Raw genomic sequence first — 22,490 nt, 5'->3', positions numbered from 1 at the left:
CTGGGGGAAGGCTGGGGGCCCTCCTCACCTGTCAGCATGCTCTCGTTGACCATGCACTCTCCTGACAGGAGGGCAGCATCGCAGGGCACCAGCCCACCATTGGCAGGGAGTACTAGGCAGTCTCCGGGCACCAGCTCCGTGGAATTGACCAGAATATTTTCTACAAGGGTGGGTACTTTTAGCTCGCTTCCCCTCCCACCCCATTCCCTTTCGTCCCACCACACCTTGGACATCAAGTCAACAAATTCATTCCATGTTTTCAGAGCCCTATGGGATGAGTTGGGCAATAGACACAGAGATACAAAGTTCCCTGAGTCCTCCTTCCTTGGCTGGTTCCCTCCCATCCCAGCAGAGTGTAAACACCATGAAGGCAGGCTTTGTTTTGTCTTTGCATCTCCAGCAGCCAGAACAGTGCTAAGCATGTTGCAGGCATTTACTGAAAGCTCACTGAGCTGAGCTGGATCCTGGGGACCAGGGTTTTCTGGCGGCCCTCCCTGCCACCTCACCTCCGCCAGCTCTCCGCACCGTCACACTCACGGTCATCTTCACCATGTTTCGCAGAGTCTGGCTTTGCTGAACATGCAAAGGGAGACAATCGACATGAGGCACCCTCCAACATGTACCTTCCTCCCTGCCACTGCCCGCCACTCTGGGCACAGCCTGGCACCCACCTTCCTGGTCTCGTAAAGTGCCAGGATGATGGAGACAATGGAGATGAGGAAGATGCAGCCAGCATAGTAGTAGTAGGCATCCCACAGCCACAGGGTGATGCTGAAAGCCTGGAATATGTAGAAGGGATTCAGCACCTGGTTGGGAAGAGAAGACCAAGTTGGGTACCATGCAACAGCCATGCTGCAAGCTCTACCTTGGACCACCAGGGGGCAGCAATTAGACTCAAGAATTCAACTCCATCAGCTTCGTAAATCCAGCTTCTACCCTTCAAATACTCATTCACAAAGCATTTATTAAACCTGTGCTAGGAGCCAGGGGAAATACGAAAAGATTAAACAGGAAGGACGGCCTCTACCCTCAGGCAGCTCACAGTCCAGCAGGGGGATAAGATGGAGACAAAGGGAAATGGAGTTCACAATATCATGAGATCAGGGTGCAAAAGCCAAGGCCATGGAGAGGCCTAAGGGGGAAGTTTGCTTCCAAGCAGAGCAAGCAAGGAAGATTTCCTGAAGGAAGCGGCATTTGGGCCTCCCAGATTGGGAGCCAGTCCAACTTCCTTACTTTAGACAAGGAAAATGATGGGGGCGGCTAGGTGGTGCAGTGAATAGAGCACCAGCCCTGGAGTCAGGAGGACCTGAGTTCAAATCCAACCTCAGACACTTAACACTTACTAGCCGTGTAACCTTGGGCAAGTCACTTAACCCCAATCGCCCTGCCTTCCCCCCTCCAAAAAAAAAGCAAAATAAAATAAAATATTTTTTAAAAAAGAAAAGGAAAATGATGGCCAGAAAGGGAAAGTGTCTTCCAAGGTCAAAGTCTAGAACTGATACTTGACTTCCTAGGCCTTTCCCTTCCTCATCTGTTGCAGGCTGGTTGGAACTCTCATTGTGATCCCAGCTTCTTACTAACCTCATGTTACAATGTGGTAGCCTGAGGCCCAGGGAGGGCAAACACCTCTCCCAAAATTACTCAGCTAGTCAAGGGCGGAGCTGGGATAAGGACCTAGCTCTGTTCCTAATCTGTGCCCTTCCTACCAGGCTACTGTGCCCTTCCCACCAGGCTACTGTGTCTCCTACCTCATCCACCAGAAGCCGAGAGTACGATTTGACTGGCACGTCGATCAGATTAAGGCCGTATATCGTCTTTCTGTAGGAAAGAAGGGGAAAGTCAAAGACAGGATGACCATTCCCACCCTGCCCTGTCCCCTTGATAATGACCCTGAAGTGATCACGGATTCTAGATCCAGGGCTATCAGCACTCAGAGACCATCTAATCCAACCCCTTCACTTTACAGATGAGGAAACTGAGACCTCCCCCCCAAGGGAAGCCACTTTCTCCAATGTCACAGTTAGGAAGCTGTAGAGGTAGGACTTGAATCCAGGTTCTCAGACTCCACATTGCTTTCTTTTCATCATATATCATGCACCATCACAGTGGCACAAAGTCTCTATTTTACTAAGAAAGCAGAGTTCAGTGCAGGTGGGAGTGGGGAGGCCTACTTTATGTCATGGTCCTGGGGGCTGAGTCCAGTGCTGGAATGATGAAGGTCTTCACAGGTCCTGGTCTCATCCAGTACACTGAGGGGGGAGGTAGGAGGAAGGAAGAGTCAAGGCCCAGACCCTGAAGGCCACCACTAATCCCCATCCCCTGTCTGTAGATATGGCACTAAAAACAGCACTTCTTGTTTCGGCAGGAATTCAAGGTTCACAAAGTACTTTCCTCATCTTTGAGGTAAGTGGTGGCCCAGGTTTATTGTGCCCATTTTTCAGATGAGAAAACTGAGACCCAGAAGAGTTCAAAAACCTGGCTGAGGTCACATAACTAGGAAACCAAGATTAAAACTCAGGGCTTCTTGCTCCAACACTCTTTCCCACTACAATCCAGGCCCTTCTGCACCAGCTGTTCTATCCTGTGGTTTGCTCCCCTTAACCCTTTATTAGCTCAGGCCACAACCCTGGACTCACCTGACCCGGCGGAAGGCCTGCTGAGTCTCTATCCATATGTATCGGACCCCTTCAAACACATAGTACCGAAGGATGTTCTGCTGGAGAAGAGAGGGATAAAAGTTGTAACAGAGACCCTAGAACAGGGGTGGGGAACCTGTGGCCCCGAGTCCAGCCCTTCTGCATTTGAGGACCTAGAGCTCCACATATGGCCTGGAGGCTGCAGGTTCCCCACCCCTGCCCTAGAACAGGAGTGGGGAGGGGGCTGGAGGGACTGGGCAAAGGAGGCCAACCAGCCTAATCCAAAGGGAGCAGGAGGCGAGGGGGGTGGCGGACTCGGACCAGAGAGGGGCCAATAGCTACCTCCTCTTTCCTGTATAGTTGGATGGTATCTCTCCAGGCTTCCTCTTGTGAGATACCCACTGCCATGTGGTTCCTTCCATCTTCCTCCAGCCTCCAATCCCACTGGCCTTCCTGGGGCTGGTTCAGGCTAGAGGATGAAAAGTCTTGGCATCTCCTTCCCTTAGGAGGGAGATGGGGTGGGGAACCACTGGGAAGGCTGAGGCAGAAGGGGGTGGGACTTTTAGAAGGAGGGTGGGCCCCATTCCAAAATCATCCAAAAGAGCCTCCAGTTTGGGGGGAGGGGGAATGGTTCATGGGCGGGGAGGGGGAGTTTTAGAGGGGGATTCACTGGGGAAAGGGGGAAGGGATGTTCATTCTCCTCACCTGCCCTCACTGACAACCTCAGTTTGCACCTGGGTGGTGAAAAGTTGCCCAAACTGATCCTAGAAGACAAAATCCTTGGTATTGAGCATTGGGATATCTTCCCTTCCCAGAGCCCTCCTGCCTTTGGCTGACATTTTCACCAATCACTGGCTCCTAGCCACTTAATTCCTCCATGGGGACAGAACTTATTAATAAGAATGACAATACCACTCATATCATCCATAAAGGGGCTGGGGCTTTTTCTGTTTGTTTTACAAAGAAAAGGGCTTTCTTTCCAGCCTTAACATGCTAGAGATGTGTGATTATTATGATTATAATGAATTTTTTAAAACCTGCACCCAGGTTCAAGGAGCTTTACAGTTTAGAAAGCACTTTTCTCATACCCATTCTGTGAGGTTTGAAATGGAAAAATTATTATACCCATTTTATGGAAGAGGAAACTGAGGCTTAGTGAGGGACGGCTTGCCACTGTTGAATAACATTAGTTCACGAAGCTAGTGCTAGAAATGTGACCTCTTGGAGATCGATGTTGTCCAACTCTTTTTATCGTACAGATGAGGAAACCAAGTCCCAGAGAACTGAAGTGACTTTGCCCAAGGGTCACACACATACACAGGAGAGTTTCAAGTCTGCACACCCCCACTCCAAATCTCAAACTTTCTACCACACCAACTTCCACTAAAGCAGGAGGAGGCTTACCTTAATGATCAGCCATTCAGCCTGCTGTAAGGGGCAGGAGGTACACTTGGCCTTGACTTCGAGCTGGGGCTTCCAATGGAAGATTAACAGCAGGATGCCAGCGGTCAGCAGGGCCCCCACATGGCACAAGCCAGTCCGCCACAGGCTTTGCTGGTAGCCGCTCACCTCCTGGGCGAGAGGGAATTGGGAAAAGGACTTCTCTGTCCCCATCCCTCATGCATGCTCTGGTTATTTGGAGCTGGGGTGGAGGGCTACGGAGAAGGCAGGATGAGGGGTGGGGAGTCTGACTCAGGCTCCATCCTGAATGGGCCCAGTGAAGGAGATGGGGGCTAAGGAGGACTCTCCTAGACCAAGGCATTTGTCTCTCCAGCCCCCAACACTTACCACACAGGCCTTAGCTGGATTCCGAGGCAAAGTTCCATAGTGGGGAAGGAGACTGTCCAGCCGCTGTCTGTGGATCAGAAAAGGAAACCCAACCATTGCTTTGATCCTCAGACCCTCCTTTCCCCAAATTCCCAATCCTCATTTGACAGACAGGGAAACTGAGGCCCAGGGAAAGGCAATTTGCTTGAGATACCCCAGTTAGCAAATAGTAGAAAGAGAACTAAAAATCTTTTCTTCTGCCTTCCAGTCCAGGGATATGTCTAACAACACGCTGCTTCTCCCTTGACCTAGAGGAGATGAGCCCAAGAACAAGTGGCCTCTTGGTTCTGGACAGGATTCTACCTACCTCACCCACAGGATGCAGGCAGGTTAGACTGGGTCCTTCCCATCAGGAGGGGGAGAATAAACAGGTGGACAGAAATGGATTCACCAAAGGAAATCTATGTGCCCCCGTGTCTAACCTTCAAGGGTTTAATAATCAATGCACATCCTGGGTTGGGGCATTTGTCTTCCTTGGCCTGAAACCTCAGAGTCCAGCTGCCTCCTCTCAGATGGCCTCTGGTCATGGACATGACTGATTTGCTCAGGGGCAGTCATGTACACGTGCCTTTGTTTGCTAGAACAACCACAAGCCTGAGACAGTGATGTGGCAGACACATGTCTCCTCTCTCCTTTCTCCTTTTCCTTGATGGGTGGGTGTTCCCTAATGCAAAGTATAATGCAAATAAACTTTGTTCTTAGATTAGAGGTAGGTGTGACTGTCTTAATTCCTCAAAGTGCAGAACTTGGTGACCACACCACTCGCTTCAGGAATTATGTTCTTAGTCACTGGGAGGCCATGTGAAAGGGTGGAGACTGCTCCATATAATCCAAGCCTACTAGCAGCAACCAACTGGGACATCTGCTGCAAATGAATGTCCGAGAGGGTCAGATCCTGCAGAGGTGGCTCCCTCAGGCCTGTCCCACACTCACCCATGATAATCCCCGACTGTGTAAAGTGCTAGATCCCTTCCAAACCCTTCCTCCTCTTCTTCCATTCCTCCCAGACGTTCCTCTTTCTGTGGGGGGCACCTTACATCCTAGTTACCCGGGGTTCATGGCCTAAGGGATATCCTTGACTCCTGGCCTTACACATCCCATTAGCTGTCAAATCTTGTCATTTCTCCCTCTGCAACATCTCTGGCTGTTGTCCCCTTCCCCTTGCCTCACTCTGCCGCCATCTTAGGTCGGGTGCTCGTTACTCCCCAACAGGGCTACTGTGATAGCCTCCAGTCTCTTCCCCCTCCAATCCAGCCTCCCCAAGGCTGCCAAAGTCATTTTCCTAAATCACCGTCTAAATTATATGAATTCTCTTCAATAATGAGACAATTTTTGTAAAGATGAGATAATATTTGTGAAACACTTACTACAGTGCCTAATCACAGAGGGGAGACCTTCTAGATCCTTAAGCATGGCCTTTTGACTGAATCCAAATTTTACAGAACAAATCCTAAGGATTTGGATTTAGTCAAAAGGCCGAACTTAAAAGGGACCTAAAAGGATTCAGTGAAAAGGCTGCACTTAAGGACCTAGAAAGATTCAGTCAAAATGCTACACTTAAGGACTTAGGCCACATCTAGCTTCAAGGCTAAAGGTTTCCCACCCCTGCACCCCAGTTCATAAAGTAGGTACTATATAAATGCTTATTCTCTTCTCAATAACTACAGTGACTCCCTATGAATAACAACTAGCATTTATGTAGTACTTCAAGACCTACAAAGCATTTAATATATATGATCTCATTCAATCCTCATAACACCTTGGGAGATAGGTGCTGTTATTATGCCCATTTTACAGATGAGGAAACTGAGGCTGAAATAATTTAAGTGAATTACTCAAGGTCATGCAGCCAGTGAGTGTCTGAGACAGAGTTTGAATTCAGATCTTCCAGACTCTGCAACTAGCACTAAATCTATTTCCTTTGCTCCATAGCTCCGTACCTCCATGACCAAATGCCACCCCCATAGTTTGGCATTTAATTCCCTTCACAACCTGGTTCTGACCTATCACTCCCCTTTACACACTTTAAAGTCCAATCATATAGACCTTCTTGTTCTTCCTCACACATAACACTCCAATTCCCATCTCCTATCACCACACCTTTGTATGGGCTGGTCTCAATAAAAAAAAAAATAAAGGTGGTGCAGCAGATAGAGGGCTGGGCCTGGAGGCAGGAAGACCTGAGATCAAATCCAGTCTCAAGACACATCATAGCTGTGTGACCTTGGACAAGTCACTTCACCTCTGCCTGGCTCTGCTCCCTTATCTGCAGCACCTTTCTCCCAGGGTTGTTGTGAAGCGCAAAGGATAATAGTTTAAAGTTTTTAGCACAGCGCCTGCCACATAGTAAGCGCTACAGAATGTTGGCTACTGTTATTATTATTATTATTAACTCGGATAATAATAATAAAGCACTTTACAGTGTAGAGCACACAGTAGGTGCTATATAAATGTCGGCTCTTTATACGTAGCATGTAGTATACACTTACATGTGTATATACATGTTGTCTCCCCCTCTAGAATGTAAGCTCCTCAAGGGCAGGGGCTGCTTTGTTTTTGTCTTTGCATCCTCTGTATCCAGCACGGTACTTGGCACACAGGAGGTATTTAATAAATGCTTACTGGCTGATGTCTTCCCACATTTGATCCTCACAATTACAGGGTGGCTTGGGGGTATTTTCCTTGTTTATATATAAGGACACTGAGTTTTGGAGTGGTGACAGTCTGCCCTGGTCAGAGCATGGGCACAGAATCATAGGCAGCTCCGGGCACCATGGTGAAGGGTCTGGAGTTCTGGTCACATGGAGGACCAAAGGTGTTCAGCCTGGAGAAGAGGACAATGAAGGACAGTGCTGAAGGCTGTTGCCGCTTCTCTGAAGGCTTTTTCCATGTGACCCCAAAGGACAGAGCCAGGAGCAAGGTGGGGAAGCTGTTAAGGGGTCACTTTGGGACTGACATCAGGAAAAACTGCAATGGGCTGCCTCAGGAGGAAGGAATGCCTAGCACCTTTTCCTTGGAGGTCTTCAGGCAAAGTCTGGATGACTGCTTGTTGGCCTATATTGAAGGAGGACTCTTTCTCCAATATTGATTCGTCCTGAGATCCCTTCTAATTCTGTGACTATTCTAAGGTCACAAGGAGTTAAGGGTTCAGAAGGCAACCCTCATGTGGTGCAGTGTGGCCCAGTGGGGAGAGCTGGGTTCCCATCTTTGGGACAGGAGCCTGAGCCTAAGAATCTAGAAGCCCTCTGAGGCAAGCAAGTCTCCCACCAGCTGGTCACCTCCACCTTGAAAACAAAGGAGTCAAGCATGCTGCTTTTCTGCCACCTGCCTTCCTTCCACCTGCACCCTCACCCTCTAGGGGTAGAGGCCAGAAGGCCCTAGAGTGTATGTAGTAAAAAGAATGCTTGGGAATCAGAAGATTCTGTTCCCATCTCTGCCACTTTCTGGCTGTGTAACCTTGGGCAAGCTAACTGACCTCTCTGGACTGCAGTTTCTTCAATGGAGGTGCTGGGGTAAATATCTTCTAAGTTTCTCTAACACACTGATTTTAACAGGGGGGGAGAGACAGACAAGAATACCAGGACAAAACTTTCACAACTTTTCCAAGCTTTCTGGCCCCAGAGGTAACCAACCTCTTCTGAACCATGGGTACTTCCAGAGACACGGCTCTGACTTTGGTTAGCTCAAGGCTCTCCCCTTCTTGGGATCCCATTTTCCTACTAGATTGAGAATTGTTTAGGTAAACGCCCCGCCCCCTCCCCAGTGAGATCTTGTTGCATTCATAAGGAGGGGAGGGGACAAACATTTATAAAATGCCTACTATGTGCCAGGCACGTTCCAAATATTAGCTCTAGCTCATTTGATCTCATAATTGAAGGACATGAGAAATTTCCCTCAGGTCAGAGAACACAAGAGCTGTTCCCTGCCCTCCCCTCCACCCCCATCAGATTCTTCTTATCCAAATTCACAGCCATCCTGAAGTCTAATCTTTAGAGGACTGGTTAAGAACACCTGGACCAGGTGATAACTAAAGGTTCTTCCAAGTATTAGATAATAGATGATGAACACTGTCTATTACCCTACATCTTATTCACCACCCTGGGCAGCAGCAGCACCTCCTCATCTCCCCTTCATCACTGGTTGTCAGGGAAAAAAAAGAGGAGGAAGAAGAGACCGGATCTGGGCCCTGGGCAGCCCCACCCCCTCTCCAAACAAAGCCTGGCGGAGCGGCAGGATGGCAACCAGAGCTTGGAGACAGGGAGTGGGGGAGGGGCACCGAGTTCAGCGGACACAAAAGATACAGGCTTTGATGATGAGAATATTGGCTTCCGGAGTCCTCCACTGCCCTCCCAGCCTCCAGCCATGACCTTCCCTACATGCTTCACTCAAGGGCCACAGTACAGATCAATGCTTCAGGCTCCCCAAATTTTCCCCAAAAGCGGGGACAAAGCAGAGGGCATTGTATCATAGATTGGGAGCCAGAAGGTCACCTAGCTCAATGCTCTCATTTTACAGACCAGAGGGGGCGAATCCATATTATTTAAGGATCAATGGAAGGAACTGGGAATATTTAGTCTAGAGAAGACCCAGGGGGGATATGCTAGCTGCCTTCAAGTGTCTGCAGGGTTGTTTATATAGAACAGGGATGAAATTTGTTCTGTTTGACCCCAGATAGCATCTGGAGAAAGATGCAGAGATGCAAATTTGGGCTCCAGGCCAGGAAGGACTTCCTAATGATGAGAAGTCCTTCCTAGGAGGGCTTTGGGCAAAGGCTGGATGCCTACTTGCTGGGGATTCTTTTCTTTTTTTTTTTCTTTTTGGAGGGGTGAAGTTTTAAGTGACTTTCCCAAGGTCACATGGCTAGTTTTTGTGTTAAATGTCTGAGGCTAGATTTCAACTCAGGTCCCTGACTCCAGGGCCAGTGCTCTATTCACTGCACCACCTAGCTGCCCTTTGCTGGGGATTCTTTATGAGGCTATCAATTGGCCTAGAATGTTCCTGGGGTTCCATCCAACATTGAAATTCTACCAGACTCGGAGGGAAAGAATAAGCTCTTTAAGGTCATACTCTCGATTGGCGGCCAAGGTGGGACAAGCACAAGGGTCCCTAGATTCCTAGACCAGGGCTGTTTAGATGACTCCTTCCTGGTATGGCTAATGCTCCATGTTTATGATGAACAGAGAGATGTTTATAAGACACCTGAGAATTATAGCTCTTTTTGTAGTTCTTTAAAGTGAATGCTGCTTAACTTGGAGTAACAAGTCTGTTATGTTGCAGCAACAATGCCATAAGGCCTGGCCAGTCTTAAGCTGCCCATTTTACAGATATCAATGACACTCTGAGGGACCATGAGACTTCTCTGGGGAGACATGGCTAGTATCAGAGGCAGGGGATTCTCAGCCAGGATTCTGAATCCAGCCTCATCAGACCAGTGCCTGACTAGAGCCAAGACCACACTCAACAACCAGGAGGAAACTTCAAACCCAAGTAATTTCATTTTCTGGGACTTCCAGGCCATCCTTCAGCGACCAGTGAAAATCCCACCCCCATTCATGAAACCTTCCTTTTGGGAAGGGGAGAACAAGTGACCCTTGACTTTTGCCTTCAAGAACCTGATAAGGGGCCTGTCAAGTGGAAGGGAAGGAGAAAGGAAGCATTTATTAAATACTTACTATGAGCTAGGTACTTTACAAATAGTATGTCTTTTGATCCTCACAATAATCCTAAATATTAGGTGTCTTTATCATCCTCATTTTACAGGTGAGGAAACTGAGGCAAACAGAGGTTAAGTGACTTGCCCAGGATCCCACAGCTAATAAGTGTCCCTCCTAAACTACCCTTCTTTGGTCTCTTTCTTTCTTTTTGTATCTCTGTAACTCAGTTTCTCTAGCATTTGTCGATTGTTTGGCTAAGGCTCATCCTCAGATCTAATCTCCAAACAGTCAGGCTGCAGCTCAAACCAAACCAAATCCCATATGCAGCCCTGTGAGCAGCGAAAGATCCAGTTGGGTTTCTCTGGGTTCTAAAGTTGCATTCAGATGGCCCCTCCCAGCCCTAGGACTTGGAGAATGCCAAGCTGGAGGGATACTCTCCCACTGAGCCGGGCAACAGGGCCCCTTTTCACACTGTGCCAGGGGAACCAGGGAGATGGGCATGTCACCCAAGAGAGGGAGAGGATGCCAACCATGACTGCTTAAGAGTCCCTCCTCCCATCCCCTTCAGCATTTGTGCTGAGGAAGAGCCAACAGCCTCCCTTCCCCCACATCACACACTGAAAGCTGGCACAACCAATGGCCATTTAGTTTAAACCACACAGGAAAGGAATCCCCAATCTAACATGCCCAGCAAGTGAGCCTCTTTAAGAGGTCTAATGAGGGAGAGCCCACCACCTCTTGAGAAATGTCATTCTACTTTGGGACAGCTCTCATTATCAGAAAGATTTTCCTGACATCCAGCCTCACTCTCTCTCTTTGTACCTTCCACTCATTACTCTAGGACCCTAACCTTAGAGCCAAATAGAACAAGTCTTCTCCCTTTCCCCATGGCAACCCTTTAAATACATGAACCTGGACATCATGTCTCTCCAGGCTAAACATTCCTAGCTCCTTTTACTGCTTCCCAAAGGACATGGACCCAAGGCCCTTCACCATCCTGGCTGCCAGCTTATCTATGGCCTTCCTAAACTGTGGCACCTAGAGCTGACCACAGGACCACAGAGGAGGTATAGGGAGGGTAGAGTCCAGTGGGATGAACACCTCCAGTTTCTGGAAGTTGTACCCCCTCTTCATGGAGCCCAGGATTGTCCCAGATATGACTGCCACAAATCACACTGAGCCAGTCTATTAACACCCCCAGAATCATGACTGTCTTACCCTGCCTTCCTATTGGTTGGCTTTTTATCTGGACCCTGATGGAGACTTCACACTGATCTCTATTGGTTTTTTCTTTATTAGACTCAGCCAAATCCTCTCTAGTTTGTCAAGATGGGTTTTTTTTTTATATCTCCCAGCTCTGTGTCAGTCTAGATTCGACAAATCTGTCATCTTTGCCTTTATCCAAGTCATTGATTTAAACAACAACAAAAAAAAGCCAGACAACTCAGGGCCAAGCACAGATCCCCAGAGCACTCCACTGGAGACCTCCTGCTGCATTGACATTGAATTGGTGAACCCATCTAATCTACATCTTTCCATCCTCTCCACAAGAACAGCATGAGCTATTTTATTTTTTAAATATATTCGTGTCTAGGTAAACTATATCCACATCATTCCCCTCTTAACTACTCATTTAGTAACCCTGTCAAAAAAAAATGAAGTCAGTCTGGCACAACCTGTTCTTGGTGAAGCCACGCTGGCTTTCTAGTCCCCACTTGTGTCTCTTGTCAATTACTTTCATGATCCCTTTGAGAATTTCTCTAAGAATCAAAGTCAAACTCACTGAAGAATAATTTACAGACTTTAATCACTTCCCTTTTTTGAAAATTGGGGCAACATTTGCCCTTCTCTAATCTTTGGGTCCTTCTTCCGTTTTCCATAAGCTTTCAAATAGCATTTGCCCTGGCTCAGCAGTCTCATAGGCCAGTTCATTCAGTATACAGGTCGTAGCTGCCTGGATCTGGTGACTTCAATTTATCACAGACAACTATTAGACTCTTACTTATCTTGGGCATCAACAACTTAATTCTCATTCCTGCTCTGTCATTTCCAGTGTCAAGGTCATTCATTCTTCTTTGCAGAGAAAATAGAATCAAGTAGTTCTGTCTTCTTTCTGTTGTCAATTATCATGGTAGACTTTCCCCCTTCCTCCCACCCCTCAACCTGGTTCTGTTCACCTTTTTAGAGAAATTCAGTAGACACTTGTGCTCATACATAAAACAACCATGGTTTGAGAAAGCATCCTGTCTTACCCATCAGACTGAGGGCTCCCTGAGGGCAGGGACTGTTTTCCTCATCCCATCAATCTCTGGGGCTTGCTGATAACATGGCCAGTGTCTTTCCCACAAATCTGGCCATCAGATTTGTGGTTTACTAAGGGCAGGGGCTATCTTTTTTCCCCAGAACTGGAAGGGGGAGTCTGTCTCCCCTTTATCCATACCCTGAGGACTAAGGCTATCCCTCTTCCCAGTCAGTCTTATCCTCAGGAGATAAGACCCCTTTCTCCTCCCCCCCCCCCAAATACACAGCTATTTAGACCCTTCTGGACACACTCATGGCTGAGATATGGACTTAATCCTACAGACTGACCTCCTGAGGCCATCTATCTACCTTAGGATTCAGAACTAAAGTAGTTTTGACTAGTTGTGAAACATAGAAAACCCAGATGTTGGCAAGAGTTCCCACTTAGGGAAACATTTTACAATTTATAAAAAGTACTTTCAACCAGTTTGAGGGAGATGAAGTTCAGAAAGGAGAAACAGCCCATCCAGATTTCTTACCATTCCTGTTTCGATTGCTAGTATTTTTATCTCTATTCCCCTAGCCTGGAGACTGCATGTCAACATGGGAGAACAGAGAGGAGACCAGTTTGGTTGAAATCTAGAGTTAATGAAATGTCCCCCTCGGCACCCCTTGGGGTAAGGACTTGGACTCCAGAGTCACAGAGGATCCCTCTCTGAAGGCCCACATTTGTGATCCCCACCCATTCTGCCAGCTCTCTCCTGCCCCAAATGTGTGTGCCCCTTTCTTGTGTATGTGTATTGGGTAGGGTGGGGAGGGGGTTAGAACATACTCCTGCTCTCATTATCCAAGGCATGATAAAATGCCTTGAAAATGATGGGGTATAGGCTCTAGGAAACCCCTAGAACTCTGAATCCTCCCATTTCATGAGGCATTTGCCTGAAGCTATAAGCCTTTCATTATAGCTAGGCCCAAATCTGTTACTCTTAACCTAGCCTAGTCTTCCATTGTCCAGCTACTTCTCACCCTTGATCCTATCAAAATATCTAAACCCAAACCTTAAACCAGGCTAGCCCTCCATTGTCTGTCTTCTCCAGGTAGCCTTCAGCTACTTCCCACCCTTAATCCCATAACCTGGAGTCTGACCTCAGTTCCTCAGGATCCTCCTTAGACTCCTCCTCAAGACCATCCCTAAATCCTCCCACAATCTTTCTGTGTATAAGCTCCATCTGGTCCCCATGAACGGGCTGAGAATTCAATCTAGGGCAGACTCGGTCTGTGTCAGATTATTCTGGCCTGCTTGTCAATACAAGTGTCACAGATACTTAGGCTCCTTAAGAGTCTACCCATTATGGTGAATCTTTAATAAACTTTTCTTTACTTTGACTGAGGCAGGACCCAGTATGTTGATATGTTGGGCTCTCGAGCACCCCTAAACCCTAAACTTCACCAAAAGGATCTTGAAAAGTGAAAGGTGGAGCTTTGGAAACCATAGAAGTGCAAATGAAATATGTGAGCTTATTGCTAATGACACTTAAATGAAAATTATTGACTAATGATTAAAGTGATTTAATTATTGATTAATTCACTATTTATTGGATGATTTATTCATTGATTAGTTATTAAATATAATTAATAATCAAATAAATTGATTGAATTTAATTATAAATTAATTCATTATTTATTGGATGATTTTATATGATTTACTATTTAATTATTGATTAATTATTAAATACACTAAGTGATTAAATAAAAATTTCCCCCCCTGACTCTGTCAAACTTGCCCATTTCAGTCAAAGGCACTGCCATCCTTCTAGCTGTCCAGGTATGTAAGTAACCCTATCTCTCCTCACATACACAATCAGTTGCCAAACCCTAATGTTTCTATGCTTAAATCTCCTATCAGACTCCCTTCTCTCTACTCATATGGCTATTGTCTTGGTTCAGGCCCTCATCACCTCTTGCCTGGACTACTGAGATGGCCTCCCAAGGGGTCTCTTAACTCACATTTCTCCCCCTCTCCAAGTCATCCTCCACCCAGCTGCCAAAGTACAGAACTGACCATGCCACTCCCCTACTCAATAAACTCCCATGGTTCCTTATTGTCTGTAAACTCTTCTGTTTAGCTTTTAAAGCCCTTTAAAATCTAATCCCAACCTGCCTTTCCAGCCTCACTGAACATTATTCTTACTTTCATACCATACTCTGCAACCCAAACACACTGGACACTCACTCATTCTCTCTCTCTCTCTCTGTCTCTCTCTCTCTGTCTCTCTCTCTTTGTCTCTCTGTCTCTCTGTCTCTGTCTCTCTGTCTCTGTCTCTCTCTCTCTCTCTCTCTCTTTCTCTCTCTCTCTCTCTCTCTCTCTCTCTCTCTTTCACACACACACACACCAGTCCATACTTTTGCACTGGCCATCCCTCATGCCTAGAATACATTCCCTTCTTCCTTCCGCCTTGGAATCCCTCTCTTCTTTCAAGATGCTTCCAGGTGAAATCTTCCCTGACCCCATCCCTGACCCCAACTACCTTGTACTTAACTGCTTTATACTCATTCTCTTTATCTTCACTCCCAGTCCTGCCAACCTGTAGCACCATCTCTCACCTACTAGGACCCCAGTGCCTACCCCTGGGAAATGAGGTTCTGATAGGTGCAATCTTCTACCTTAGTTTGCTTGGAAGCAAGCATTTAGGTCACTTCCCAGAGATCTCAGCCCCATGCTCTCTGGTCTCTCTGTGTATCCCCTACACTTGCCTGCTTCGTGTGCTGTGTTCTCCTGGGACAATGTAAGTTGCTTGGGGGCAGGGACTGTCTTGCCTACAAGTGTTTGCATCTCTAGAGCTTAGCAGACCACCTGGCACACAGAAAGTACTTAATAAATTTCTATCTATGAAAGAAGAAGCATTGGCAAAGAGGAAACAAAACTACCACTTTTTGCAGATAATGATGGGTTAACTTAGAAAACCATAGAGAGTCAACTAAAAAATTAACTGAAACAATTTCAGCAAAGTTGCAGGATGTAAATAAATCCACATAAATCATCTGTATTTCTGTATATCACCCCCAAAATCCTGGAGGAAAAGAAAAAAAAATTCCATTGGAAATAACTACAAACACTATTAAAATACTCAGGAATCTACCTGCTGAGGCACACCTAGGAACTTTGTTGTTGTTGAGTCGTTTCAGTCATGTGCAACTCTTTTGTGACCCCAGTAGGTATTTTCTTAGTAGAGGTACTGGAGTGGTTTGTCATTTCCTTCTTCAGCACATTTTGCAAATGAGAAAACTGAGGTAAACAGGGTTAAGCTGTTTACCCAGGGTCACACAATTAGTAAGGGTCTGAGGCCAGATTTGAACTTAGGTCCTCCTGACTCCAAGGTGGCACCCTATCCACTGCACCAGAAAAATGTGTTAATCGTGTTGTACCTAACCTAGAGAAATCTTACAAACATGGCAACATTTTTTTAAATCTCAAAAGTAATTTTAGAAGAGGACCAGATCTATTTTCCCTGTATTACACATTTTTCCTTAATATTTTGATCTATAAGGATGCAGATATTTAAAGAATATTCTAAGTTGAAGTTATAAATTGCCACACTGGACCTCACTCTAAACTGGTGCTGTAGATAAGATTTCTTTTTCTGGTTTTTGCTTTTGAACATAAGGCATGGTTTCCTTTGTGGAAATTTTAATTTTGACTATTCTATTATTTCTGAAAAATTTTTTTAAAGGCAGTATTACCTAAATTAATTTACTTATCCAGTGCCTGCCAACCAAACCACCAAAGGATTACTTTATAGAGTTAGAAAGAATAATAACAAAATTCATCTGGAGCAACATAAGGTCAAGAATAACAAGGGAATTAATGAAAACAAAAATTGGGAAGGAAGGGAACCTTGTAGTACCAGATCTCAGACTATAGCACAAAGCCGCAATCATCAAACCAAGTAATCATCAAACCAAGAACAGATAAGGTACTCAATATACAGAAGCAAATGAGTACTACTGTGCTACTGCCAAGTATACAGTATACTGCCTAGTATATAAAACCAAGGATCCCAGCTACTGAGAATCAGTAGGAATCACTGGGAAAACCAGAAAGCCTGTCTACACACAGAACCTACCAGGTGTGAAGAACCTGCAGATCTCTCAAGGCCGTATGTGGCCCTCTAGGTCCTCGGGTATGGCCTTTTGACTGAGTCCAAGTTTTGACAGAACAAATCTTTTTATTAAGGGGATTTGTTCTGTGAAGTTTAAATTCAGTCAAAGGGCAACACTTGAGGGCCTAGATGGCCAGATCTGTCAAGATAAACTCAAAACAGGAACCTGATTTAGAGACAAAGGGTGACATCATAAGCAAATTAGTGAAGAATAGGAGACACCACCTATCAGATCTATAGCTCTGGGAAGAGTTCATGACCAAATAAGGGATAGGGAGGTTCACAGGAGGCAAAATGGACAATCTGGATTAAGTCAAATTGAAAAGTTTTTGCACAAATGAAACTATGAAGCTAATATTAGAAGATAAGTAGGCAACTAGTAGGAAAAAAATATTCCATTAAGTTTTTCTAATAAAGGTTTCATATCTCAAATATATAGGGAATGGAGCTAAATTTGTAAAAAAAAAAAACTATTCTCCAATTGATAAATGATCAAAGGATATGAACTGGCAGTTTTCAGAGGAAGAAACAAAAGCTATCAATAGCCATATGAAAAAATGCTCTAAATCAATAATAAACTCTGAGATACCACCTCACACCCATCAGATTGGCAAACATGACAGAATAGGTAAATGACAACCCCCCCCCCCCAGACTATGGGAAAAACAGGGACTTCAGTACACTGTCGGTGGAATTGTGAATTGATCCAATCATTCTGCAAATCAGTTTGGAACTATGCCCCAAAGCAACTAAACTGTACATACACTTTAACACAGCAATACTGTTACTAGGTCTGTACCACAAAGAGATCAAAAGAGGAAAACCATAACATACTCAAATATTTATACCAGCAATTTTTGTGGTAGCAAAGAATCAAACTGAGGGGTACCCATCAATTGGGGAATGGTTGAACAAGTGCATATTATTATGATGGAATATTATCATCCTGTAAGAAATGATGAAGGAGGATCTTTTCAGAAAAAACCGGGAAGACTCATACGAACTGATACAAAGTGAAGTGAACAAAGCAGGAGAACAATTTATACGGTGTTAGCAATATTGTAACATTAATAATCGGTGTTGAAAGACTTAGTAACTCTGATCAATGCAATGGCCAACCACGATTCCAGAGGACTCATGAGGAAACATGTGAGATAGAGAAGTGATGAACTCAAGAGTGTAGAATGAAGCATATTTTCTTCTCCTTTTTTTCTTTATTTTTGGACATAGCTAATGTGGCAATTTGTTTTGCATAATCACATATATTTGTGACAGGTTTTTTTCCCCCCTTCATTTCTCAGTGGGTTGAAGAGGGAGAGAATTCAAAACTGAAAATAAAATAAAACTGAATGTTTTATGCTCTTTCTATCTATTTATATAGATATCCATCATCTCCTCCATTAACTCCTTTCAAGTAAAGATTATTTTGTTCTTTGTCTTTGTGTTTCCATCACACAGAAGTGCCTGGCACATAGTAAGTACTTTTAAAATGTTTGTAGATCAACTAAAAATATTATAATGATTCCAGGTTCCTGACACATAGTAAGTACTTGCCAAATGCATATTATTATTATTATTATTATTATTAATATTGGAAGCAGTTGGGGTTAAGTGACTTGCCCAAGGTCACCTGCTAGTGTCTGAGGCCAGATTTGAGCTCAGGTCCTCCTAACTCCAATGTCAGTACTCTTTCTACTGTACCACCGAGCTGCATAAATTATTTATTGTTACCTGGATACTTCCCAGGACACACTTCTTAGCTAGAGATCAGCACATTTATACATAAACTCCAATCACCTCTAGGATCAAAGACAAACTCTTCTTTAGCATGTATAGTCTTTCCCAATCTGGCTTCAGCCTACTTTTCTGGGCCTATTATATATACTGCTGTTCCCACACTATACAGTATAGCCAAACTGTCCTTACCGTTCCTCACACATGACATCATATCCACCACCTCCATACCTTTGCATGGCTGTTTCCGTGTCTGGAATGCCCTCCCTCCTCAACTAGGTCACTGAGAATCCCTAGTTTCTTTCAAAGTTCTGTTCCAATTCCTGATCCTCTAAGGATGAGGACCTCCCTCCCAAACTACCTTTTTAAAAACTCTGTATGGGGCGACTAGATGGTGAAGTGAGTAGAGCACCGGCCCTGAAATCAGGAGGACCTGAGTTCAAATGTGGCCTCAGACACTTAACTAGCCATGTGACCTTGGGCAAGTCACTTAACCCCAATTGCCCTCCAAAAAGCAAAAAAAAAAAAAAAACCAACCCAAAACTTTATATGTATACTTGTATGCATACATGTTGTCACCATTAGATAGAATGAAAGTTTCTTGAGGCTCGCACAGAGATAGTTATCTGGAAGAGAGTGGGCAGTAGCCAAGAAAGTATTCCTCCTCACACAGAAATAAGCAAGCTCCAAAAATGAAGAGGGAGGCAGTCCCTCTCCTAATTGAGCTCCCATTTCTCTGTGACTCAGTCTGATGGCTTTAGTGTTCTCTCCCCCCCCCATAAAATGAGAGGATTAGATTAGATGGCTTCAATTCCCCCCCCCCCCACTGTATAATGAAAAAATTAGATGGCCTCTAAGGGTCTGTTTCCCCTAAAATAAAATGGGATGATTAGATTAAATGGCCTCTCAGGTGGAGGCCTCTAAGGGCCAGTGCTTTGCCCCACAATAAAATGAGAGAATTAGATTAAATGGCCTCTCAGGTGGAGGCCTCTAAGGGCCAGTGCTTTGCCCCACAATAAAATGAGAGAATTAGATTAAATGGCCTCTCAGGTGGAGGATAACTGAGAAGTTCAAAGTCATTTAGAAAAGGGATTAGATTAGAAAGTTTAGCATCTACTACTGAATATCTAGCAAGTCATGCCCTGGTGGCCAGAATTCCATCTCTGCAGCTCCATTTCTTTCATGGACTGATAAGACCCCATGCGGAAGTATTGACTTCAAAAGATCTCTGAGAACTCAACCAAACTCTCCTGAAAATTTACTATCACCACAGATCGAACTGCTGCCCACAACTGCCAGGAGGGAACACTGATTCATAAAAACACAGGAGCAATGTTTTTATTCCATGTTGCTATCCTAGATACTCATAATCTCCAAGCTCCCTTAGTGGAAGAGCTTTCAAAACAGGGAGCCCCAGCCCAGATGGGTCAAATGAAAAGGCCTGAGCTGTGGGGGTCCTGTGGGATGCTGCTGTGGGAGCCTAAGGACAATGACCTTCCATCCTAGCCCCAGGGTTAGGCAAGTGGCTTCATCCCTCTAAGACCTAGGCAACTTGGGAAAGTGGAAGGCTGCAGAGCAGGCTTGAGTCAAGGGTGTTTCCTGATCTGGAATTTCCTGCCCCAATGAAATCACAGGTTCAGTCCAAAAAATAATGACTCACTTCCCTAGCAGTTCATGTGCCATTCTCTTATCTTATGCATTTTCAGTGACTATTTTATCCTCATTTTGCAGATGGAGGCTTTAACAAAGGGCAGAATGTCAGAGTCAAAGCTATTCAGGAACTTCTCCATTTCCTCCCTTCTCCTTCCTACCCCTTCTAGATGACCTGGCTCAGGTCCAGGACCTAGACACTTTTCCCTCTCGCCTCTGAGTAGGGACTCACTGCCAAGATTCTGAAAATCCTTGCATCAGGAAGGAAGGGATTACCCTGAAAGCTAGTGGAGCCCATGTCATGGGAGAACCTGATGGGATGGGAGGGCACACACTGGTCTTGGGAGCACAGACCACAGACCACAGAGAGGAATGGTGCCTGGGGAGCCTGGGTCCTCACACAAGGCCTTATAACCCAGCCTTCTGGAGAATCTGCTGATGGGGCAGCCAAATGAACCTCCCAGACATAGCATTAGGCCACCGGCAGGGAAAGTCTCTGGACATACACTGCTATGGAGTTGGTTGGGGGGAAGGGGATGTAGCCTGCGGTTCTTCTATCTGCAAAGAAACCTAACATCTCTGTCCAGAGGTGAGGAGGTGAGAGGAGATGGGGAAATTCTGGACAAATTGCTCTAAGCTACTGAATGGAAACTGGCAAATGGGTGCTCTGTAATTAAAAGAGCAGGCATTGGCCTCTTACAACAGATGGGATTTCACTTAGACCCAAGGAAAGTACAATAGACAGGAAGGGGCTTTCAATTCTGGATCAGGAAGCTGGTGAAAGGTAAGGACTCTGTCTCTGGGTCATTTTTTCCATGTGCCTCAGAGATTTCACAGAAGAGACCTGCCAGGTCTCTCTCCTGCCTCCAGTAAAGTGGCCCAGTGAGCCTAGCGTCCCAAACTGCCTGGCCATCCACTCCGAGTCCACAAAGCTTAGAAGGTATGAGGGAAAGAAAATGGTTCTGATCTTCAAGGGAAGTCATGGGGAGATCTAACCCTAATGGACTCTCAGATGCAGTGCTGCCACACATCTGACTCCAGGTGGGAAGCTAAATTGGGGTTTCCTCCAGCTGTGAGCCTCACACCTGTCTGAACACTCTTGTGGGAAATACTGGGGTGGGGGATGGGGGGGAGAAGAAAGGGGACAAGCCTCTGGGGCTGAGAGTGCTGGGTCTGGATTTCAGTGCATGACCCCTGTGGAAGCTCTTTCAGGCCAAAGGGGCAGTTCTGGGTAAATTATAATTTCTGGAAAAGGTCACCGACCTTCTCCCCTTGTGGAAAGAACCCAGGTGATCTAGCTCCCAGTCTGGATAAAGGATTTAGCCTGGAGAAATGGACAAGAGTAAACCTTCCAGTATCCATTATCTGCAATATTATCGTCCACAGGCTAGCTTGTGCGGTTGTTTGAATATCGTCTAGCCTATTACACTGAATTCCTGGAGAACAGGATCGTCTTTTTCCTTTCTTTGTATCTCTAATGCGCCTCAGAGTGCCTGACACATAGCAAGGACTTAATAAATGCTTATAGACTGACAGCTCTTCCCCGTGCCAACTTCCTTACCTTATGAATGGTGCCAAGAGGACATTCCCTTCTCCGAGTGCTTTGGGATCCTTCTTTGGGACACAAGCCTCGCATCCCCTCCCCCAGATTCACACCTTGGCTTCCAAGGGTGGTCATTTCTACCCCCCCACCCCCCAACCCAGGACCGCTCTGGCTTTGCCCTGGCCCCGCGCTTAGCTTTTCTAGGACATTTGTTCTCTCCTCATTAGGCCCCGCCCCGAAGTGTCCCCCCACTCCACCCCAGGGTGTCAGGAGGATGCACTGAGCCCCCCTCCTCCGGGGAGGGGGACAAGGAAGGGGGAGACAAGGGCCGGCTCGCCCCTACTCACCTGCGCGAGTCCCGCCGGCTCCAGTCGCTGCCCATCGCCCTGGAACTCCAGCCGCCGCCAAGCCGTGCAGAGGCCCGGGGCGATGTTGCAGCCGCGGCTACCCCGGCTTCTGCTGCCGCCGACACCACCGCCGCCGCCGCATCTGCAACCCCGGCGCCCAACCGGCAGAGGTATGGTCCGGTCTGGTCCCAGGGATCCTCCACGTCTTCCCCGGCGGGCGGCCGCGGGAGCTGCTGGGAGTTGTAGTTCTGTCCCGAGCCTCTGAGCAGGGCGGGGAGGTGTCAGGCACATCAACCAGGGGAGGGTCTCGGAGAGGCGATGGCAGAGACAGAGATCACACCCAAAGCAGAAACACACAGAGAACCGTGGCGCAACACAACAGACGGCGGAATAGACAGCAGAAGGAGCCAAAAGACAATCGCAACACGCAACACACAACAGACAAAACCACACATCACACAATAGACAGCACACAGACCCAAAAGGTAACAACACACTGATTACAACACAGACGTCCAGAAGTGCTACACAATAGACAAAACCACACATGACACGACAGCCCACAGACACAAAGGCTAACAATCACAACACAGACGTTCAGAAGTGCAACACAACAGACAAAACCACACATGGCACAAAAGGTAACACATACCGATTACAACACAGATGTTCATAAGTGCAACACAACAGACGCAACA

At 46.2% G+C, this 22,490-nt stretch overlaps 1 protein-coding gene across 4 annotated transcripts in view; it reads right to left on the bottom strand.

Annotated features, from left to right (window-relative positions):
* Positions 1 to 22,069, bottom strand: part of ATP13A2 (ATPase cation transporting 13A2) — a 39,274-nt gene extending 17,205 nt beyond the window's left edge. Inside the window, exons 1-12 of one of the 4 annotated variants that reach the window (XM_069079120.1) lie at positions 21,793 to 22,021; positions 7,086 to 7,287; positions 4,425 to 4,491; positions 4,041 to 4,208; positions 3,342 to 3,400; positions 2,979 to 3,105; positions 2,637 to 2,713; positions 2,172 to 2,249; positions 1,749 to 1,818; positions 672 to 806; positions 507 to 573; positions 29 to 160 (exon numbers count right to left, since the gene is read on the bottom strand). In XM_069079120.1, coding sequence (XP_068935221.1) covers positions 29 to 160; positions 507 to 573; positions 672 to 806; positions 1,749 to 1,818; positions 2,172 to 2,249; positions 2,637 to 2,713; positions 2,979 to 3,105; positions 3,342 to 3,400; positions 4,041 to 4,208; positions 4,425 to 4,491; positions 7,086 to 7,219 — 1,114 coding nt within the window. In that variant the 5' untranslated portion in view covers positions 7,220 to 7,287; positions 21,793 to 22,021. Of the gene's footprint in view, positions 1 to 28; positions 161 to 506; positions 574 to 671; positions 807 to 1,748; positions 1,819 to 2,171; positions 2,250 to 2,636; positions 2,717 to 2,978; positions 3,106 to 3,341; positions 3,401 to 4,040; positions 4,209 to 4,424; positions 4,492 to 6,952; positions 6,982 to 7,085; positions 7,288 to 21,792 lie in introns of those variants that run through there. The other 3 variants (XM_069079119.1, XM_069079122.1, XM_069079121.1) reach the window with 3 other exon arrangements.
* Between the last annotated feature and the right edge of the window lie 421 nt (positions 22,070 to 22,490).

Source organism: Petaurus breviceps, unplaced genomic scaffold, assembly GCF_028583685.1.
Source record: "Petaurus breviceps papuanus isolate PSGF00001 unplaced genomic scaffold, PetGlider_PUasm1.0 91041, whole genome shotgun sequence".
Lineage (NCBI taxonomy): Eukaryota > Metazoa > Chordata > Mammalia > Diprotodontia > Petauridae > Petaurus > Petaurus breviceps.
Note: the sequence above shows the minus strand (reverse complement) of the source record. Positions and strands in the feature narration are given on the sequence as shown.